At 43.1% G+C, this 22785-nt stretch overlaps 1 protein-coding gene across 1 annotated transcript; it reads left to right on the top strand.

Moving 5' to 3' along the window:
- Positions 1–1373: 1373 nt before the first annotated feature.
- On the top strand, positions 1374–22230 carry mttp (microsomal triglyceride transfer protein; the record flags this gene model as incomplete). Its single annotated transcript, XM_083656137.1, has 18 exons — positions 1374–1436; positions 3031–3218; positions 4469–4609; positions 8964–9071; positions 9769–9885; positions 9978–10117; positions 11228–11378; positions 12303–12460; positions 12978–13146; positions 13476–13583; positions 14213–14419; positions 15348–15559; positions 15732–15829; positions 16637–16758; positions 17331–17558; positions 17732–17856; positions 20748–20918; positions 22083–22230. The coding sequence occupies exons 1-18, from the start codon at positions 1376–1378 to the stop codon at positions 22228–22230; spliced, it is 2652 nt and encodes an 883-aa protein (XP_083512263.1). The 5' UTR covers positions 1374–1375.
- Positions 22231–22785: the final 555 nt, after the last annotated feature.

Raw genomic sequence — 22785 nt, 5'->3', positions numbered from 1 at the left:
AGACAGAATATGTGTGAAGTCGTTCTATTGATGAAAGTGATGGAGACCAGTCCCATCAAGTGAAAAGGCCCCTGAAAGTCTGCAGCCCCCGGCCCCAACACACCTCTATTCACTAGATGATTAAAAGAACATTTGGCAGTCTGATCTTTTCTCAATATCTGCTGTTTGGGAGGAAATCAGCCATGAAGGTATAATGGATAAATGTGATGTGTCAGCCTAACATCTCCCCTCTGTACTCACTCTTTTGGCTGGTGTGAAATTATTCCATTCATACAGACTGTCAGCATACTGCTGCTGATTATGTAAAAAAAAAGAACTTTCGGCCTAAAAAGCTATCCTACTGATGGAGTAGCCTACCCCAGACGTATACTTTTTGTCACATCCCACATATGCTTTATTCTATCATTCTAAAATGTCAGGACTTTGTCAATCAATTTGTTGCAAATGATTTCATATCATTGTTTTCATTTGTTTGTTTTAATTAGTGCTTTTCTGTAACTTTCCTCAAATAATATTAACCCCCCACCCACCTACCTGGATGGCATAAATTAATTACACACCTAATAATGTTTTGTAGAAGAAATAAGTTGATATTTTGTTATGGTGGTGACTCTGATGGTTTTCTCACAGTAGTTTAGTCTTGGGGGTAGTCCTTATGATGAGTTTTTTTTTAATGCTGTAATATTACGCCCTGCCTCAGGGGGAGCTGTTTCACCGACACAAACAGCCTGCTTCCTCCACCAAGTCAGAGCGACAATGTAGCGACTGTTAAACATCCCAAGAAGAAATTAGGTGAAAGGTGTGTGAGATGAAGACGTCTCTCTGACTGCTGCTGCTGCTGCTGCATGGTAAATATCATTACTAGATGCTCTTATTTTGCGCTGAAGAAAATAAAAAACAGAGTCGTTTATTTTGCAGCATTAAAATAACAAACCCCGTTATAACTAGCTACGGACCATAGTTTGTTTGGGCGTATATTGGAAATCTATAACGCAGTGGGCAATTCTCACTTGTCGTCGCTTGATCAATCTAATCAATCAGATAGCCTAATCCCATTTTAATTGATTGGTCTATCACATGAGGCCGCGGCTGCCCCCTCCTGTATAATAAAAGAGGCGCCTCGCTGCACCTAGCCCGCTATATATGGATAGCAGCAGTGCTTGTCAAATCTCTGCTCCACAGGTTAATGATTGGCGCGTTAAATCGTACTTAGAACTTGAGCGTGGAGTTTGGAGTCTGCCCTCCCCTCTGATAAAACATACTAGGAGCAGCTCGGACTGTCCGAGCCTTTCCTTTTGGCCCTGTAGTAGTGCCACCTCTGACTAGATTTGATTCATTCTTTTACAGAGAGAGAGAGAGAGAGAGCACACAGACCATGTTAACTGTTGTTGTGTTCTTGCTTTGCACAGCATCGTCTTTCTCAGCTCCTGCTAAAGGTGAGTTCATGTGTTTATAACTTTTTTTTTGGGGTGTGTGTGCAAATGTTTCAAGGTGTTTGGGGGGCCTACAGGGTCTTCCAGGAAGAATGTAATTAATCTCTGATGAGTTTTTCCACCCTCCACATCTTCATGTAACTAGAGTAGCCTACTGAAAGGTAAGCACTGTAGGCTTCATCCAATGAAGAGAGGGCAGTCTACCGACATGCCCTACGATGGATGTAAAGACAGTTAGTGGTCACACTTGGTTGCTTTTTAGTTCAACATGTTAATATTTTCAAGCAACAGCATGAAATACTACTTTAATTGGTGTGTTGCCTTAATTGGCTACAGAATATGGGCAGATAGCCTGTATATTTACTGGTCCACCCTACAAAGTAGAATTTCATGTTACTATGAACTCAGACAGTCAGTGCTTAACATAAGCTGACACGGTTTATGTTTATATTGACACAAAAACGTAAACATAAGCCAACATGAAGACCTTTTTGTCACTCGGAGGCCTCCATACTAGACAGTGAATTGGAAAGTGACTTTGTGGTCTTACAGAAGGTTTGTTTGAGCTTGTGCAACCAAGCGATCATTTCACTGTATCACCAAGAGTTTCCAAATTAATCCATACGGGCAGGAAACCACCCCGGCTCCTGTTACAACAGCCACCATGTAAATGTCCTATTCATTAGTCTGTGTGGAGTAGCTTCACACAGTGTTGTTTGGAAACATCACTGATCGGATAAGAGCCCTTGTTTCTTCCATCTAAATTGTGTTTTGGATCGGTGGTTTTCTTCAACATATTCCTCAAACGTCTCAGTCATTCATTGGTGACAAAACAGACCCGGGTGACTTTAGTGTTGCAGAGTTTGTATTTGTTGAATTCAGCACGACACGTCTTAGTGGACCGGTGATGAAATCAAATAGTGACACGTCACTCAGTCTTTCCTCGTGGGCTGATGTCACATCTAAGGAATGCGTCACATTAATAGAGTAATGGATAGCTTTTTATCTAGTCGTGGAGGAACACACCTCGTTAAATGACTGCTGATTGAGGCCTAGTAACCTTGGCCAGAGTTGAAGCATACTCGTATAACGGAAGCTAAAAATGAAAGGAAAGAAAAAGTGTGTGTAGTGGCCCTCCTTTTGAAAGAGTTTTGTGTTGGATTGTGTTTGGGACAGAGCATGCTAAAGGTTATGTGGTCAAACATACTTGGTATTACATAAAATAACACAACAGCTAATTACTTTAGAACTCAGTCTTTCTGGGTTTGTCTATATCTTACAACAATGCTTTGTTTACAGTTAATGTGATTAATTATTATGCGTTTAAGTGCAGCTTGTCTCATGATGATAATTAAATGCAACACAATGTTTGATATCTATGTAGAGGTGTTTGTGCTTATTATTCTTGAAAAAGAAAAAATATTTTTCCATCTTTCCCATTGCTTCGGTCACAAGTGTCATCGTTTCAAGTCGGCTCCTTTGAGTTTTAAGTCGATATGCACATCATGCTGAGAATCTTACTGTATGTCCCCCACGCTTTCTTCTCATTCACTTGCCATCTGGTCCTCCTCTGAGAGTGTTTCCTGTGTTTCTTCAGGTGGTGGTGCTGGACCCCGGCTCAATAATGACCAGCTGTATCAATTCAGCTACAGCACTGAGGTCCTGGTGGACAGAGCCGGGGGGTCAGCAGAGGGCAGTGCCGGCTATAGGATTTCAACCGATGTGGATGTGCACCTAGTTTGGAGAGATCCGAGCAGCAAGGATGACCAGCTGATTGGACTGGCGGTATGTGGCACAGTCACACGTCCAGAGGGGACACACATTACGGCATCATGTCAAAATGAATGATTGGATGAATGACTGAATGAATGAATATGATGGAAAGTATTTCTAAAAGCGTTGAGCAAACAATTTCAAATGAATCAGAGGATTATCATTGTAATCCACTTCACCTAGTAAAATACACTCCCAGCCAAGTTTGGACACACCATATTTTTTTCTTTATTTCTTACTATTTTTCGCATTTTCGAATAAAAGTAAAGACACCAAAACTATGAAGTAACATAATGCAATGACCAAAAAGTGTTAAATCAAATGTTTTGTATCGTTTGCTCTGATGGGGAAGGCAAAAGCTTTGGAAAGAAATGTCGAAATGTCTTGTAGACAATGAAAAGCATAGTGCATTCAATCAGGTGTGTCCAAAATTCCGACTGGTACAATGGTATATACGGTACTGTATTATCTTTGTCAGCGAAAACACATTTTTAAACAAAATATTGCCAATAACAAAACAAAAGCAAGGTATAAAAAACCAAAATGTCATGGAACTGCTACATTCCCAGTTATGACACACAGGGGCATCTGGGTAGTGTAGAGGTAAACGCACTCGCCTACTAGCGCGGAGACCCGGGTTCAATTCCCGACAGCGGTACTTCCGGATTGGTCAGACGTTCCTACAGACACAATTGGCTGTGTTTGTCTGTGGGTGGGAAGCTGGTGGGGTATGAGACCTGGTCGCCTCACTAGTGCCTCCTCTGGTCGGTCGGGGTGCCTGTTTGGAGGGGAGGGGAACTGGGGGAATCCTCACATGCAAATTATGTCCTGCCAGTGAAACTCCTCACTCTCACGTGAAGTAAAGTGGCTCGCGACTGACTGCACATATTGGAGGAAGCATGTGCTCGTCTACCGGCTCTCCCCAGATCGGCTGAGGGGGTGGAGCCACGCCTGGGACAGCAGGGGGAATTGGGAAAGTACAATTTGGGAGATAAACTGAGAGAGAAAAAAATTGATAAAAAAGACACGCACACACACACACACACACACACACACACACACACACTATACTTTTCTTCAGAGGAGTAGATGGTAATGCATTGACCATGTACACTGACCCCTGATGAAGCCCTGTCTGATAAAGCAGGCTGTTTATCTGTTAAATGAGTGGGGGCCTCCTCTCCTTCCAACACACACACACACACACACACACACACACACACACACACACCTTTTACACGCCGCCTCTTTCTCACCAACAGATCTCCAATGTGAGGATCGAGCCTGCGGCCAAATGGCCAAAGAAGAATCTCCTGCAGGGCTCCACAGCAGAAAGCCTCCTGGGGAAGGCCAAGCTAGCTGCTCTGACCAAGCCTTTCCTGGTGCATCTCAAACACGGAAAGGTAAGAGCTTCTGTGTCTGGACTCTTTGTTAGGGGAACATACATGACAACTAGGGCAGGGTATCATATTGACCGAATAGCCCAGTACCAAGTAGTATTGAAACTTCTCCAATCAAATAATACCTGCATTCGATCCTTTTTGTACACAGACCTAGAGAAAAAACTATTGCGGTTTTGCTCGCAGCCAATCACCACAAGCGTTCTTTGATTTAATGTGACGTGTGATTAGCCAACTACAGCAGCTACAACCCAGAGCCGTATAATAGAAGAGTTCCGACATCTCCATTCACTCCAATGGACCAGTTTTTTTCCAGGAAGTAGAAAGTGGAACTCTTGAGTAAAAAAAAGCAGCACTGTCGAGTTGCAGCAAAATAGACAGTTTGTGTTGCACTTTGAAAGGGTTTTTCATCCCTTGAATCAAATTGTACATTATCAGCTTTATTTTAGCATGCAAAAGTAGCGCGAGACCCATTCCTGGCTGTTCATTGGCTAATGAGTCTCGCATTTTGGTCCTCCGCTGACGCCACTCTCTTACTAGAGGACACTACTACAACCCATACAGTCTGTTGTGGTGAAGTCGAGCGCGGTGTATTTGACAGAGTCGGCAGTTCAGCACTCTGTTGGTATCAGTATCACTTTAATGGTACTGGTACTATTCGCCTATTCATAGTATTCTGATGATGTCACAAGCATTTTTCCTACCAATATGGCGCTACAATACACACATCTCATTGGCTGTAAGTGTCACTTGATTGTAATCACCTGTACATTGATCACAGTCACCTGTTATTTTCCTACCAAGATGTCTGAGTGATGATGTAACAGAATACTATCAATTTCACATCCCACCCAATTCACTCATTTTGTGTCCAAATGGCAGGAAGTAACACAGTTGCAAGTAAGACATTAATTAGGGCCCCAGCACTGGATCACCAAATGGATTTGGAAGTTGGAGACCCTCATTGGTGTTCTGCTTGCACCTGTGTTACTTCCTGCCTTTTAGACACAAAATAGGCAAATTGCTACTGGGATTGTAATCTTTTTAAATGATACCTAGCCCTAATGACAACCCATAAAAAGAGGAAATGATTGAGTAGTTACATTGCTTATTTATACACTCACTGAAGCAACACAAGTCATGCTTTCAACTAATTAATAGTTTTAAGTTTTTACTTCAGCCATGTTAGAGTGCACCACTGCTGCTAGCATAGCATTGGCTTTAGAGTATTAGGAGTATTTTTGTTGCTATGTGCGGCGAGACGAGTGTGATGATGCTGGCAGGGGAAATACCAGAGACAGATGTGTGTGCGTGCAAAGGTCACCAGGTTCAGGGGGTCAGTGAATGAATGAGCCTCTCTTCAGGAAGCGCTGCTGGTCGGGATAAAGCACACACTGTGTCCTCACTGTTTGGGAGCTGTTGGGAGTTTAATATCGAATTAAATAAATTAAATAAACAAGCAAATAATTAAAGCATAAATGCCTCAAGAAGATTGCTAGGTGTCTTACCTACAGACGACACTGCTGTATGTTTTACAGTTCCTGCTGAAGAAAAATGCTGGCAAGACTAAATAGTAGGGCTGCTCGATTATGGCGAAAATCATAATCATGATTATGTTTGACTGATATTGAGATCACGATTATTTGACGCGATTACTCATTGACATTTACAACATCATTTATCTAACTTTGTTTTGTAATACAGTTGAACTGAAACTGAATAACAAATAAATAAATGAAAATAAAAGCAACAATTTAGATCAATAAATAGGATAACTAGAATAAATTATATAAAAAAAATGTTTTATCTCAATTATCTTGTTTTCATAATTGTGGGAAGCCAAAATTTTAATTGAGATTAAAATCCGATTAATTGCACAGCCCTACTAAATAGTCCTCACTTGGTATTAGGGCTGGACGATATGGGTGAAGTCAATATCACGATAATCATAAGGATTATTCTTGATATCAATATATATCACAATATGGTTCATGTATGCAAAATCACGTTAAAGCCCCTGGAAACCAAAATGTGTGTAGAGTTTGTCACACCACAGAAAAATCCAAATTTGAGTGATTAAAAAAGTTGCCAAGTATATTAAATTAGGTTTCAAAATCATGAAAAACTAAGCAGCTGTGAAACTCTGTGGGCGTGTCTGCTGAATTGCCCGCAGTGCCCCCTCCCCCGTATTGCACAACTTGATACATTCTGAATGAACAGCTGACTGATCTACTGTAATTGGTCCACTATATAGTGCAGTAAATTGACCATCATTTGTTGTTGTCTTGGCTTTCCACAAGATGAAGCATCACATTAGGACACAGGAGAGATAGGCTATACCTCAGCTGTAATCAGCTGAGAGCCTGCTGATTGAATCAGCATTTAATCATTCACCAATCACATCCATTCTCACAACAAGATGGTCCATTTAAATATGGCTCCCTTCTGCACTGGTCTTTACTACTCCAGTGCTGCCACACACATCACTGCTGCTGCTGCCAGAGCTTGGCCTCCACCACCCCAGCCTCCACCTGTCTACTTCAGAGTCTTGCATAGCTCAAAGGTTAAACATGTATGTCTTGCTTGTGCTCACTCTTGTATTCCCATGGGAGATTTTGCATTGCGCTCCCCGATTAGCTTAGCATGCTGCTGGGGCTGATTCAGGGAGCATCTTCTGTAAAGAGCGGAGCCATCAGCACCAAGCGCCAAACATAACTGTATTTCCATTTGTTGCAATAAATGGTTCCTGAATGGATATGCTGTGATGTTTATCAGTGAGGTCTGCAGTAGTGTCAAAACATTTATTATTTCAAATTGGAAAAAAATATGTGTAACCCTGCTGGTAAAATCTTGCCAAATTTAGATAAAATAGCACTTCTTCCATGATAGCTAGGTTGCGTTTGTCTTTTTTTTCTTGTTTGTTTTTGTTTGTTGTGTGGTGGAGACTGGGTTGATATGTCCTGAAGGGCACGTATTATATTCAATATACTGTGAGCTAATATCTTTGTTGGTTTTGTGGGTGGAGGGGGGGGGGGGTGGTCCTGCGGGGAGTGAATCTGGTTGTTTATGTGGTTGTATAGGTTTTATGTAGATGTTTATGGTTTGTTTTTTCTTTTTTTCTTTCTTGTAAAAAAAAATAGATCGAGTCTAAAAATTGATTTAAAAAAACACTTCTTAGGCGTCCTCTTGGTATAGTGAGGAGTATGGCCGAGCAAATGAGCAGTGAAGAATGAGTCTGGCACCGCAGTGTTTCCCACAAGCTCTCAGGTTATTTCTGCTGATGGCAGGCGGGCAGGGAAAATACGCACAGTAAGACCCACTGGCTAGTCTATTTCTGCTGGGCCTATCTGACAAAATGAATAGGACGCAGATCATGCTGTGGGATGATGTCATGGGCGGCTTTGTGCGCTCCTGACCTGACCTGGACATTGAGTCAATCATTCTTTAGCCAAACTGAAACCCCACAGTAGGACGGGATTTAGCCTAGCCCCCTAGCCCCCCGCCCCCACCCCCCCGCCTCTACAAGGAAGCACAGTGGAGACAGAATGTACCGCGGCTCAGTGAAACACGCACACAAGCACGCACGCATGTACACACACACACACACACACACACACACACACACACAGCCGGGGAGAGGGGGGTGGGGGAGAAGAGTCCCGAATTGCACAAATCTGCACCGCATACTTCAACACCTGGGTGTGATTTTGTTTATGTATGTATGTATGTATAGAGTAGATGTACCTATGTGAAAGTGTGCAAAGGAATAGAGAGCCGAAGTGGAACGTCACTTCCTGCTTCAGCAGCACTGTACCAGAGTTTCATCTGCCATTTATTTTCCTATAGACATTTCGTAAAATGCTTATAAAAATTGTTTTACTTGTTCAAACCAAACGGTTCAGATATATTTAGAAACAGGAGAGATCGCATCACATTTCACTCGGACCAAAACGTAAAAAAATGTGGGTTTAAAGAAAAATATTCGATTGTTTTTTTTAAAGTTTTGGTCAGAGTAAAATGTTCTATGGTCTCTCCCGATTCTAAATATAGCTGAACTGTTTGGTTTGATCAAGTAAAAATATTTTTATAAGCATTTTACGAAATGTCTATGGGAAAATAAATTGCGGAAGAAAATCTCTGGTACAGTGCTGAAGCAGGAAGGGATGTTCACTTTGCCTCTATACTGACACACTGAGGGAAGCCTTGTGTTTTGGCAACATGTAGGTCGTGTGCCTCAGTTGACAGTTGTCTTATCTGCAGGTCGAGGTCCTTGTTATCCATTGTTTGAAAACATCATATCAAGAATTTGAAAGTGTGTGAAACTTCTTGCATTAATATTATGACACATCTCCTCTAGGCAAAGGCCTTTTACTCCTATCGGGCCGAGCCTGCAACCATCAAGAACTTCAAAAGAGGCGTGGCCAGCTTACTGCAAGTACAGCTCAATACTGGGAAGGTTGTTGAGGTAAATGACGTGATACTTTTCTCAATCCAGTTCTTCATGTTTTTCATATCTGAATGCATGTAACCCAACATAACCCTAAAGCGGAGATAACAGGAGGGAGTGAAAGCTATTACCAAGTATGCACTACATTCTCTCCTTGGGCTCACTTCTAGTCATTGAAATCCTAGTGAAATCACACAATTTACTCATCTAGCTGGAGTCAGCCATGCCCCAAGTCGAGGCTGATGTTGTAGCATGTTTCCAGCTTAGCCCTAACGCCCTAAAGTACGTTCATCTCCACATTCAGCCTAACTCTAAGCCCTAACCCCCCACCTACCCTAACCCTTCCCCAGGGTACACCTCCAATTAACTCAAATGATGTCAATTAGCCTATAGGAAGCTTCTAAAGCCATGACATAATTTTCTGGAATTTCCCAAGCATTTTAAAGGCATTGTCAACTTTGTGTTTGTAAACTTCTGACCCACTGGAATTGTGATGTAGTGAATTATAAGTGAAACAATCTGTCTGTAAACAATTGTTGGAAAAGTTACATGTGTCACAAAGCAGATGTCCTAACTTGCCAAACTATATATATTTTAACATGGAATCTGTGGAGTGGTTAAAAGTTTAGTTTAAATGACTTCAACCTAAGTGTATGTAAACCTCTGACTTCAACTGTAACTGACCTGAACTACTTTGCCTGGTGTCTGGGGACAGAACGACGTGTCTGGGCGGTGCACAGTGGAGTACAAGGCGGCAAAGGGCCAAGTGACCAGAACCAAGCTGCTGGACACCTGTAAGAATGCAGAGAGCAGCTTCACTACGCACAGTCAGGTCAGTCGCCGTCCAGAACCCGACTCGCCGCGCTGAAATATGACTGGTGTCGAGCCATTAACATGTCGTGCCTCAATTTGGTTCCGCTTCAGGTCTTGGGTGTGAGCGGCAGGTCCAGCTCCGTTACAGTGTTCACACTCCACGACGGCTTCATCAAGTCCGCCGTGGCCGAAGAGACCCACACGCTCGCTGTCAACGCCCGGAGATCGAACGCGGCTAAAGTCGTGTCCAGGTAAATCCTAGACTCACAAGTCCGTCTCTAAAAGGCTTCGCTCGGCTAGAAACGGAGGAAAATCTCTCCCACCTTTGCTTATTCAACCTGGGTGGAAACAATTTCAAACTCATTTTTAGTTCACACGGGCCACATGCGACCCAATTTGGTCTCAAGTGGGCCAGACAAAGAAAATCAATAATAACCCACAAGTGACAAAACCTCAATGTTTTCCTGTTTCTTTTAGTGTAAAGAATTTTACATTTTAAGAACACGTTCTCACGTAGGGTTATCTCAGCTACCTCCAAACGAATGATCAAATCTACTGTCTGTAACTGTGCATTACAATTGACGGCAAACTGTGCAATTCTCTATAGTCAAGGCCAAGGGTCATGAAAATAGTTTACCATTTAATGATGCATACAGAAAACATGAATAGGCTACTTAATATTTAATTTGCTCCTGAGACCTGGTACCTCTTAGCCTTCACAAGTGCATCACATTGGATTGAAGGACTTTGGCGAGCCAGTTCTGCCCCCCGGGCCGTATGTTTGACACACCTGCCTGAATTAGAGAGTCTAAAAAAACCTGCATTGCAGAACCAATCCAAAGTCTTTGGGTGTGGTCCTACATGTTGGGGCGGTGAGATGCAGAAGTCGTGTGCTTGTAAACACTTTGGTACCAGCGCGCCACGTGCATTGTAGGATGGCTCAGCCGCAGTCACCAAAGAAAACTCCTAAGTTTGTTGATGATTGTTTGCGGTATCAAATGATGGAAGGTTGCCCGGCACATCCATTTCCAATTTTTGAAAAAGCTCTCTCTGTGTTACAAAGTGATTTCGCTGTATCTCCAGTTTGTTTCACGACAGAGCATAACGGGGGAGAGCACCATTTCCGGGAAGTCGTGTCTTTGACAAAATGTAAGGGGCGTAGCTTTGTCAGTGCGAGTACTCGTCACCGTTCGAGCAACTATCATGCATTTAGAATTCCCCAGACGATTGGTAGGCGAGGAGATCTCCAATTGTCTGGCATCATTCGCCAGGCTAGGTAATACCGTACATATTGAGAGACAAAATCTTTGGCGCAGTGTCAATTTGAGCACATTTGCAATTGAGATGTTCTCCCTTCCCAGGCAAACGTTCACACTGCTGGGGACGGAGGCGGGGCCACTGGAGGCTGCTGGGGAAGATGTGGCTGGTGTGGTCAAGTCCCTCGATGCCAAACTGGCAGCTGTTGGTGTCATCGCTGAGAAAGTCAAATCCCAGTGCAAGGGCTGTCCAACAGTGAGTGGCTTTTCACTTTCACACAGATGAAAGATGTTTCATATGGAAATACCGTTTTATTGATCTAAAGTGGAAAGTCTCTGTAGCCAATTCATTTTTGAACAATCACTTCTGGTTATACTTTAGATTAGGGAACATGTTAACTACTGTATTACTACCTATGGGGTTTCCCCTCAATAGTTTAATAATTCATATGTGATACTAGCACCTTATAAGCCCCAAACAAAGAGCAAAGCATACTGACAGCTCAATTCAGGTGCTTCCTTACTGACTGTAGTCAGTAAGTACTAATTAGGAAGTTATTGAGGGAAAACCCATAGTTAATGGGCTATACTTGTAGAATACAATAGAGCAGAATAAGGTCCTAATAAGTGGTTAATGACTAATATTAGTACACTAATATGCATGTTAATAAGCAACTTAATAGTTAATATGTATACTGTAAATTAACAGCCCAGTCTCATGAAATGCGTATGTATGACACGCGGGGTGTTATCTCGTGTCATACATATGCAGAAATGCGATTTGGCATGCAGTTTGGCGGCAAGTAACGTTAACAAACTCGCAACCACTAACCCTAACCCTTAACCTAACCCTGACCCTAACCATAACCCTAAACCTAACCCCCATAACTTCCACGTAAAGTTATTATGCATGTTAGATTTCTAATGTAAGTGGACGAGGCAAAGTTGCGTATGAACTGCATGAGAAACTGCGTTTCTGCATATGTATTCCACGAGATAACACCCGCGTGTCATACATACGTTCTCCCATGAGATTGGGTTGAAATTAAAGTCTCTATCTCACTTCTTCTACCTAAAACATTTTTTCTAAAGCTGTCAATGACTCTAGAGATTTCTCTTGTAAATAGATATTTTTGACCGTCCTCTGCTGTCTTCTGACCCCCTCTGTTCCCTCTCCTAGCTGTTTGAGCTGTGGCAGTCTCATCAGAAGCAGCTGGAGCCCGCCGGCCTCGCCAAGGTCACGGCCCCCCGCAGCTTCCTGGCGCTCATCCAGAGCATACGGAAGGCTTCCAAGGATGAGATTCTCAAAGTGTTGAAGAGTGCCAGCAAGACGGCCCTGTAAGCACACCCTTACTTCCCTACATCTTAATTACTAGCTACCTCCCTACCTAGCTAGCTACTAGCTGCCTCCTCTCACTCTCCTGTTCAAATTGTGTATTGTTGCCCCAAGACACTGAATTAGTCAGACTTCTCGCATCTGGGTAGTGCAGCGGTAGATTTCCTGCCTACCAACACGAGGGTCGCAGGTTCGAGCCCCCGTGTTACTTCCGGCTTAGTCTTTCGTGCGTCAGAATTGACTGTGTCTATGGTTGGGAAGCCGGATTAAGGTTAGGTGTCCTGGTCACTGCACTAGTGCCCCCTCTGGTCATTCGGGGGGCACCTGTTTGGGAGTCTACGGCTCTCCCCACATCTGCAGAGGGGGTGGAGCAACGATCGGGACGGGGGGAAGTGCCAGAAGAAGAAAAAAGTCTGACTTTTAAAATTAAGCATGTAAGGATCCAATAATGCTGTAGTTACCTGCCACTTGTATTAGCATTGCTTGCTACTGCTCTGTCTAATTTTGTATTTTCACCAGCCCTCAGGCGGTGGATGCCGTCACCTCCTCCCAGACCGTGGCATCCCTGGACGCCATGCTGGAATTCCTCAATTTCACCGACGCCAAAGGTTTGGTTCTGCAGGAGAGGTTCCTCTATGCCTGTGGCTTCGCCTCACATCCCAATGAGAGGATGCTCCAGGCTCTGATGGTGAGAACTTTACTGTGGTCAGAACGGGCACCTCACGCTCGTGACTCCGTGAAATAATAACACCTATTCACGACTCCCTGTCACAGGCTGCATGCAGAGTGGTGACCCCGTAAAATACATGACCGTATTGACATGAATGACAATAAATGAATGATAATAAATCTGTATAGGAGAAATATTTTCTAGTTTTTTCCCCTCCTATCCCATAAATCATTTCGCCAAAAATAATTCTGTGGCTTCGTGGGGGGCTTCCGCACCCCCAGGTTGACAACCATTGATCTGTAGAACATATAACTGCAGTGAATGAAATGAAAATGTTTTCTTCTCAGGACATTTCCAAGGGAAAGATTGGCAGCACCGACATCAAAGAGTCAGTGGTGATCATTATGGGAGCGCTGGTCAACAAGCTCTGTCAGAAAGGAGGCTGCAATTTACCGGTGAGTCTCCAAGAAGATCTCATAAATGATTAATCAAATCATGAATGGTTTTACAAGTCAAAATAAAAATGCACCTCTTACTATCAGGGATGCACAATGATATCGACATGTCATCGGTATCGGCTGATAAAGTCTTTAGAATGAAATATCCGCAATATCGAACATTTCTGCTGATATGACAGGGTGATGAAATGACGAATGATGAAGCTCAAATGCTCGATGTTTACATACATTTTTAAAAAGACATGTTTTACATAACCTAAGTTGAAGTCGTTTTATAATTTTGCCCACTGAATGTGTACATTTTGAAAACCATTGTATTTCTGCATCTGCCAGTGGGCCATCACGATAAGAGTAGGCATAATAATGTGTTAATTCCATTATAGGAGAGACTTTGATGTTCTCTGAAATTAGAAGGGGAAAAATGCGCACTTATATTGGCGGTCGGCCAAAAGAGTTGGAAAATATCGGCATATCGGATATTGGCAAAAAAAAAATCCAAAATTATGCATCCCTATACGTGCGACTGTATCATGTACATTTCCTCTGTGGAGGGCTCTGAAACCGAAGCAAGCGGGATTGAATGCAACATTTCAGTGATGATTCTGTGCATTGCGTTCACCTCTCAGACGGTGGTCCAGGTGAAGAAGATGATTTTAGAAGGTCCTGACAGCACCCAGGTGGAGGCAGAGGTCCAGATGTTCCTTCTTGCTCTGAAGAACTCTCTGCTCCCAGAGGCCATCCCAATCTTCACCAAATACGCCGAGTCGGGAGCATACAGCACCATCGCCCTCACCGCCTTGCAGAGATACGACGCCGCTCTCATTACTGACGAGGTAAAGCATTGCACATACCATTTTGTATCAACTGATTGAATTGAACTGTCTGTGCAGGTCTGGAAAAACATAACATTTTTTTTTTTATCATTTCCAGGTCTTGAATAGTTTGGGAAGTTTGGGGGTGGGAGGATAGTAGCAGCCTGGGTAAACCCAGCCTCCACGTGACCTCTATCGATGTGCTATCAGTCACAAGATAGCACATAGATAGAGGTCACGTGGAGGCTGGGTTTACCCAGGCTAGCGGGAGGATCTGGAAAAGTATGGAAAATATTGTGGTTCAGAAACGATACACACACTAGCTTTGCTGTTGTAGTCCACAGTTTCTGTTTATGTGAAGAATAATGTTCAGTTATAGTTATAGTTAACCTTTTATTGTCCCTGTGGTGAAATGCATACTCTGCATTTGACCCATCCTCTACTAGGAACCTTCCTAGAACTAGGAGCAGTGGGCAGCCGCAGTGCAGTGCCCGGGGATCAACTCCAGTTTGATTACCACTGCCTTGGTCAGGGGCCCTGACAGGAGTATTATTAACCCATCATACAGTACATGTCTTTGATGGATAGTGGGATGCTCTTATTACCCAGCTGCTGTCAGCAATATAATTTATATCAAATACCAACCAAGGGTCTGCCTGGAAAAATATGGAATTTTAAAATGGAAACCATGTAGGGACCCTGCCAGTCATCTCACATACTCTCATATTTGTCGCTGTGAAAAATAATATTGAATGACATAGTTAGCAGGGGCAAGATGTCTGCGTAAATCATATTGAACACCAGACAAAATCTTCAAAACAAATCACGGTCTGGAAAAAGTATGGCATTTTTTTTGGAAAATGTGTAGGAAACCTGAACTATTTTTTAACATGTAACAGAAATTAAAACAGTATTTTTATAATTTTTTGTTTTTGCTTCTCGATTGTAGGTCAAGCGGACGGTGAACAGGGTTTACCACCAGAACCGACGGATCTACGAGAAGAACGTGAGGGCCGCCGCTGCTGATGTCATCCTGAGCAGCAGCCCCTCCTACGAAGAGGTGAAGAACGTGCTGCTGTCCATCGGACACCTGCCCCACGAGATGAACAAGTACATGCTGTCTAAGATCCAGGACATCCTGCGCTTCCAGATGCCTGCCAGGTAGGTTGTGTCTGATGGACGATACCCAGCAGACATGGAAATACAGAAGTGTAGTGACAAAATAAGTCATTTGTAATAAACACAAATGATATAAATTAAACATATACCAATACACAGGATTTGATCTTGCGATCTCTTGTCTTCCTTGTAATTATATTTTTTCATTTTTCAGCAAAGTCGTAAGACAAGCTATGAAGGACATGATATCCAATAACTATGACCGTTTTGCAAAGGTCGGGGCATCCTCTGCGTACTCAGGCTTCATGGCAGGTGAGTGACATTTTTGTGTTTCTTTTTGTATCCAAACTAACCCCCATACCTGAAAAAGTACTAAACAAGAAGAACGTTCCCTAGATTTAGTCCCAGTCAGCCCATGATGGACTTACTGAAATTGAGAGATAACAATGTTGTTAGACATTTTCAACGAGAACACATTTTTCTGCTCCGACTGTGTTTTGACCAAATTTCCCTGAAGTAACTACCATTAAGGATCTTTAAGGAACTACCATTAAGTGTCATTAAGGAACTACCAATTAACTACTCATGAACTAGCGAAAGAAAAAAAAAAAAATTTTAAGGAAGTAATCATTACTTACTGGTTCGTTAACATGGTAACTAATGGTCAGTTCTTAAGTAACTACCATTAAGGAACTACCTATTAACTATTCATGAACTAATCGTGAACTAATGGTTCATTCCTGACTCGTTCCTCAGTAACTACCAAATTTTTGTGTTACCGAAAAGTGTAAAGTAAAGTGTTACTGAAAAATGTATATTGATTGTTTATTAACTGGCCCCTGGCCTTCTATCATTTCACGAAAGTGGCCCCCGGGCAAAGCAAGTTGAGTATCCCTGCCCTAAGCCTTGTCATTGAGGGTATATTAAGGGCACATTTGCAGTTTGTAGGTTTGATTTGGCTCTTCACAATAGATACAGTATGGTTTGATTCCTTAGTTTGTGAGCTGGAGTCTTGTCAGGTGGTGTTGTTTTTTTGCCATAAGATATGCATGCAGATTGAATGTTCTTAATGGCATGCTTGACCTCACCAAATAAATGCCACACCAATCAAACTTGCAGAAACTGCTGATGTCACGTCCACATACAATCTGGACATCCTGTATTCTGGCTCTGGGATCCTGAGGAGAAGCAACATGAACATTTACGGTGCTAGTAAAGGAGCCCTGCTACACGGTCTACAGGTGAAGTAAACCACACGGATGATTAGAAATTAATTGCCAAGTAATTATCACTTAATTGCTACTCTATTTATGCAAAACATGCTTATGATGTCGCAGCAGTGCCGTCGTAGAGTTCACTTTCCATGCCATAGAGGTAGTATCGTGGTTCTCAAAGTGGGGTCCGGGGACCGCCAAGGGTCCTTGGGTTCCAGGGGGTCCCCAGCAAAAAGGGGAATAATTTATTTTCACTGTAATTCCATCCATAAGTAGCACAATGACAGAATGTATGACTATTTTGGTCATGGGTTTCATACAATTTCTGTAATAACACACTCACACAGCAAAAAATCAATGTAATAATAATAAAAGCAAAAAGTCTTATCAGGAGGACGCTGGGACAAAAGCTTAAGGGGGTCCGTGGTCTAATTTGTGTCAGCTTAGGGGTCCTTGACATAAAAAAGTTTGAGAACGTATAGTAAATCCATTAGATATAACTTTAGCTTTCGTGAAATGGCATTTTCCTGTGATGGAAGTGCAATATCAGAACAGATATCTACTCGGATCTTCTCCATGAAATCCTTCTTGTTTTCCAGGTGGCGGTTGAAGCCCAGGGCATGGAGTCCCTGATCGCTGCCACAGCCGACGAGGGAGAGGGAGACTTGGAGAGCTTCGCTGGGATGTCGGCTCTGCTGTTCGACGTTCAGCTGAGACCCGTCACGTTCTTCAAGGGTTACAGTGACCTCATGTCCAAAATGTTCTCCATGTCCGGAGAACCCATGAATGTAGTGAAGGGTCTCATCTTGCTGACGGATCACTCTGAGGTAAGCGCCAAATTGATACAAAGATTACGGTATTTTTGACCACTTTCTCTCAAAGTGTTGTGGTTTTTTTTAACATAACTTCTTAATTACCAGTGTCAAAAGTTAGACTCTGACATAACTGAATCTTCCTTTTGTGTGTTGTCTTCTTTTCTTGCTCGTCGTCGATCCTCCAGGTGATCCAGCTCCAGTCTGGTCTGAAGGCGAGTGCAGAGTTCCAGGGAGGCTTAGCCATTGACATCGCTGGAGGCATGGAAGTCAGTCTGTGGTACAGGGAGTCCAAGACCAGCGTCAACAACAGGTAACAGTCAGGCTCTCATTTATCAAACTCTGCATAGGGTCCCTACCCTACTAAGGATGAACTAAAAGAATGACTAACCTATCCAGTGCCTGAACACACAACTGCATGCAATTCCCTGTTCAATTGATAATCAGGCTCATTTATATGCATCATCTGGTAATTGGCATTGACCATTTATGGTTGGATTGGGGCGGAGCCACATGCAGAATGTCCCAGTTGGACTGTGGTTGATAACGGGGTAATTGCCTGCAGCAGGTGTGGGCACTTGTCTCCCAAAATGTGCTTAAAGTCGAACTGAACCCGTTCGTCACGTGCGTCGCAGTCCGTTTCAGACTGAAAACATAACTTGTCTGAGATCACAGGTTGAGAGGCGGGTCATAGTAATATGTCAATGATTTTATTTGAGAATTCTGGGGACTGGATTGGGCTTTGGCCATCTGCCGCAAGCAGCCATCTGCTTTCGTGTTGCCGAGCGGAGAGTGCAGCCCGTCGGCCTGGAATCTCCGAGGTGCGACCCCTGACAACCAGCAGGCTCTCAAGCGTGCGCCTTTATCGCTGCTGTAAATACAATATTCCTGGAATGCATGTTTTAATGAGCCAGTTACATTTATTTGCATTCTTAGACATTACCGTTTTTGTTTTTTGTTCATGTTTCATACAATTGGCCAAGTTAGTAGTTAGTTTATGGGATAGGAATTCTGCCAGATGACAGGCACTAGGCGCCATTTTCTCTTTCTTTTGGAAGAGAAAATTAGCGCAGCCTTGCCCGCCCTGCAGTTCGACCACTGTGCTCACTGTGCTCTGCTCTTACGACATCACTGATGATGTCACAACTTCGCATCACTGATGACATCACAATTGCTCTTATGACATCACTGATGATGTCACAATGCCTATGAAATCATCAGTGGGACAAGATTTTTAATAGAGAACAGACAGAGAACAGACAGACAGAGATTGCCCACTTGCTCCCTTTTAGATGAGGCCCCAGATGGTTGCAGAATGACACTATGATAAATATATTACAGTAATATGACTGCTACAGCTATGTTGACATGTTGCTAAACCGCCACCGGGATTGCTATTTCAGAAAAGCTTTTACAGAATGTGTTATGTGCAATGTAAGTGGCTAACAGCCTCCTCCTACGTGCAACCAGGAGAAATGATCTCACTGGGTGTACTTTTTCACGTTGACGCTACTATTCTGTTGAAGGTGTTAGTGATGTAATGCAAATCCAGGGCAAAGGCCTTGTGGTCGACGTGATCCTCGGCCCCGAATACAACCTTTGTGATCTAAAGGGAAGTGGTTTCAGTGAGCGCGGCGGTGTCACCGCACTGTAAATAGATTCCTGTTGGTGGTGGATTTATGTGAACTTTAGATGGTGTCTATAAGTGTTGCCTGATGCAGTTCTTCCACCGGTAACGCTGGACGTATACCAGAACTGTGTCTGCGACTGTTCATTCCTCTCTCATTAGCCTACAGGATATGTGTGGGATATGACGTCATCCCTCTTACCCCTCTATTTTAGAACAGTACTGTCAATACACAACAGGAGCTGCTGGACACGGAGCGGATCATCGTGCTCGTGTTGGATTTCTCGCAGCATCTGGTGATGAAATGAGGATTTAAAGGGCGATGCTGCGGATTTTCAGTATTTAAATACAGTGTGATTTTCCTATGCCTGATAATAGAGCGCAACAGTGAGCGCCCCCTTTTTCACGGCTCCGGTCCCAGCGAGGGAATCTCTCATTCGTTTCTCCATTGACATTTGAGAAAATCCTTACGTAGAGTTTTATATATTATAACGATTTTTAAGCCTGGAACCAAGCCAACCAGCTACGAGATGAATCGTGCACATAACACATTTTATTCGGAGCAAAAGGAAAGAAAATAAAACTGGCAAAAAATGTTTTGTCTTTTTTCCATCCCCACGTTCCTTTTTTTCTTTCTTTCTCTCACTTTGAGAACAACCAAATGGTATTTTATGGGGATCTAGGTTCAGGTGCGATTGACACAGGATTTTATATATTTCTTCGAACAATATTGTGCAATCAGAATCAAATAAAAAAAGGTTTCAAGCAAAATCAAGATGTGTGTTAGTGTGTTTTGAGGTCTCCAGACTCAAGACTATTAAAGGTGACATCTTGGATGGCACTTCAGGATGAGTTGATCTCTGTGTGCGTGCGGGGGGAATGGCAGAGGCAGGTGAATGGATCAGCATAGTTGTACCTCGTCCACTCTGATAATAGACTGGCAGGCTATCTATAGCAGCAGAACAAACCACAGTGGCATCTTTGCCAAGGCATGCCTGCATGGGCAAAGCTACAGAGGTTGGATTTTCGGGTGGTCGGCATACGCTTTGATTTTGAAACATAGGGGGAGTTGTTTCATATCAGTCGGACTCTGGCAAACGTTGCAAGTGTTTAAGCTAACCATTTGCTTTTGATCCAAGTGTATGGTAAGCCTCAAATACAGACAGACAGATCATATACAGATACCCTTAAATTAGCTCAATTGTGTTCAGCTGCTACTCACTAGGGATGAAACGATTACCGGTTTAATGATAAACCATGATACAATTCCTGGTGCTGAGTGATACCGTTTCAAATTTTAATTATCATTATAACCGTGTACTGTAGATTACTGCACATTGAAAAACAAGGTAAATACCGTCCATCATCAAGTTAGCAACAGTTTCTGCGTCTGGGTGCTGAGTTTTCAATATAAAACTTGGTGAAATGATTTCCGTTTGAACAATATCGCGATAACGGTGATCATTTTGGTCACTATAATAATCGTGATACGAAATTTTCATACCGTTTCATCTCTACTTAGAACTTTGTCTACTGAAGACATTTTCACCACATTTTGAATTCGTTTTGGTTCCCAGGGGCGCTTTGGTGGTCACCGGCAACGTGACGGTCGACATGGACTTTGTCAGAACGGGGATGGAGGTCAGCTTCGAAACAGAGGCGTCGCTGGACTTCATCACCACCGTCCAGTTCTCAGAATATCCTTTCCTGGTCTGCATCCAGATGGACAAAACGACCTTCCCCTTCAGGTACTGTGGCAGAACAGCGTTCCTTCCTCTATACCGTTTGAGTAACTGAAATAAAACCACACATGTAAACAGACTCGAGAAAGTGTCAGTAAGTAAGGATTTCAGTGTTTTGGGGATCCGTTAAAGGGGATTGTTCCGATTATTTGATGTGGGGTTGTATGAGGCACTTATCCATAGTCAATACCTACAGTAGATGGCAGTCGGCACGCTCCCACTTTGGAGAAGCAGACAGCAGCCCTGGCACAGAAGCAAAGCAATGTACTGCTGTGAGTGGGGTCCGACCAACAATACATTTTTTCCACCTAAAAGAAGGTCCACCTAAACAAATTGATATCAGTTTAATTGTACGTTATTAGAAACATTTTCAGTGCTTTACCTTGAAATGAAACAGCCCTTCCCTTTGTCACTGACTGCATCTTCTTAACCATAGAACCTCTGTATCCCTACGCATGTCGTGCACTGTATTATGCCGCAACAGCACTTTTCTGACCCAAACAGCAGCGATCTGCGGCGTAACACAGTGCGCAGCATGTGTAGGAATATGGAAGTTGAGAAGATGTAGTGCCAAAGGGAAGGGCTGTTTGACAGCAAGATAAAGCGCTGGAAATGTTGTGAATATAGTGTACACTTAAACTCATATTGATTTGTTTAGGTGGGCCTATATTTAAGTGGCTAAAGTATTTTTGTGCTGCTGGCCCCCTCCACAGCATTACATTATGCAGTACACTCTCTGCTTCTCCAAACTGAGAGCGTGTCAATCGATAAGTACAACCTCACGTAAAAAAAAAAAAAAAAAAAGTAAACTATCCCTTTAATGAATCAGCTCATACTAGTGTCCTCTAGAGAGAGAGTGTCATCAGCGGAGGACCAAAATGCGAGACTCATTAGCCAATGAACAGCCAGGAATGGGTTTGCATGCTAAAATAAACCTGATATTGTACAATTTGATTCAAGGGGGGAAAAACCCTTTCAAAGTACAACACAAACTGTCTATTTTGCTGCAACTCGACAGTGCTGCTTAATCCAGGACCTTACTTCCTGGAACTCTTGAGAGTAAAAAACTGGTCCATTGGAGTGAATGGAGATGTCGGGACTCTTCTATCTCTACATGGCTCTGGCTCATACCAAACCTAATATGTATCGACGATCTTGATGTGCTTTCAGTGAATACCTGACCAAGTATGAGAGCCTGCCGTCAGGGAAGAGTGTGACGTCGCGTAAGGGCAGGAGGCAGCTGGTCCCCGGCTCCGAGTTCCCTCTTCACCAAGAGAACTCAAACATGTGCAAGAAGGTGTTTGACTCCAGCTGGTAGACGAGACACAATGAACTGTCCAAGCAGGCAGGACTCTCTACTGAGCTCTGCTCGCTCCAAGAAGAGTCCGTACGGTCAGGGACACCCTATCACACCTCAGCCCCAAGCAGTCAAAGAGCAGAATACAGTGCCGAAGTCACGCCCTCTTCCGGGTTCTGCATGGGACCTAAGGAAGTGAATTCCCCATTGACATTGCATAAAACCCTTTTATATAAAGAGTTTTACTTGGACAAACCAAGCGATTCAGCTACAAGATGTCAAATGTTTTCTGGTCACTTGCGATTCATCTCATAGCTGAATTGCTTGGCTTGACCAAGTAAAACTCTTTATAGGGATTTCACGAAACATCTCCTGAGGTCCCATGCTGACCCGGGAGGGGGCGGGACTTAGGCACTCTATCAGGGAAAGTGGTGTGTGTTTTTTTTTTTTACACATGCAATGTTTACATTCCTCTGAGTATTTAAGTCATTTTTAAGTTGACATTTTTATTTGAAATCAGAAATTCTTGCTGTGTCTTTTTATGGATTTCTTTGAAAACGTATTTATAATGGGTAC

This window comes from Poromitra crassiceps, assembly GCF_964638095.1.
Source record: "Poromitra crassiceps genome assembly, chromosome: 19".
Taxonomy (NCBI): domain Eukaryota; kingdom Metazoa; phylum Chordata; class Actinopteri; order Beryciformes; family Melamphaidae; genus Poromitra; species Poromitra crassiceps.
This window is presented reverse-complemented; position numbering and strand designations above follow the sequence as displayed.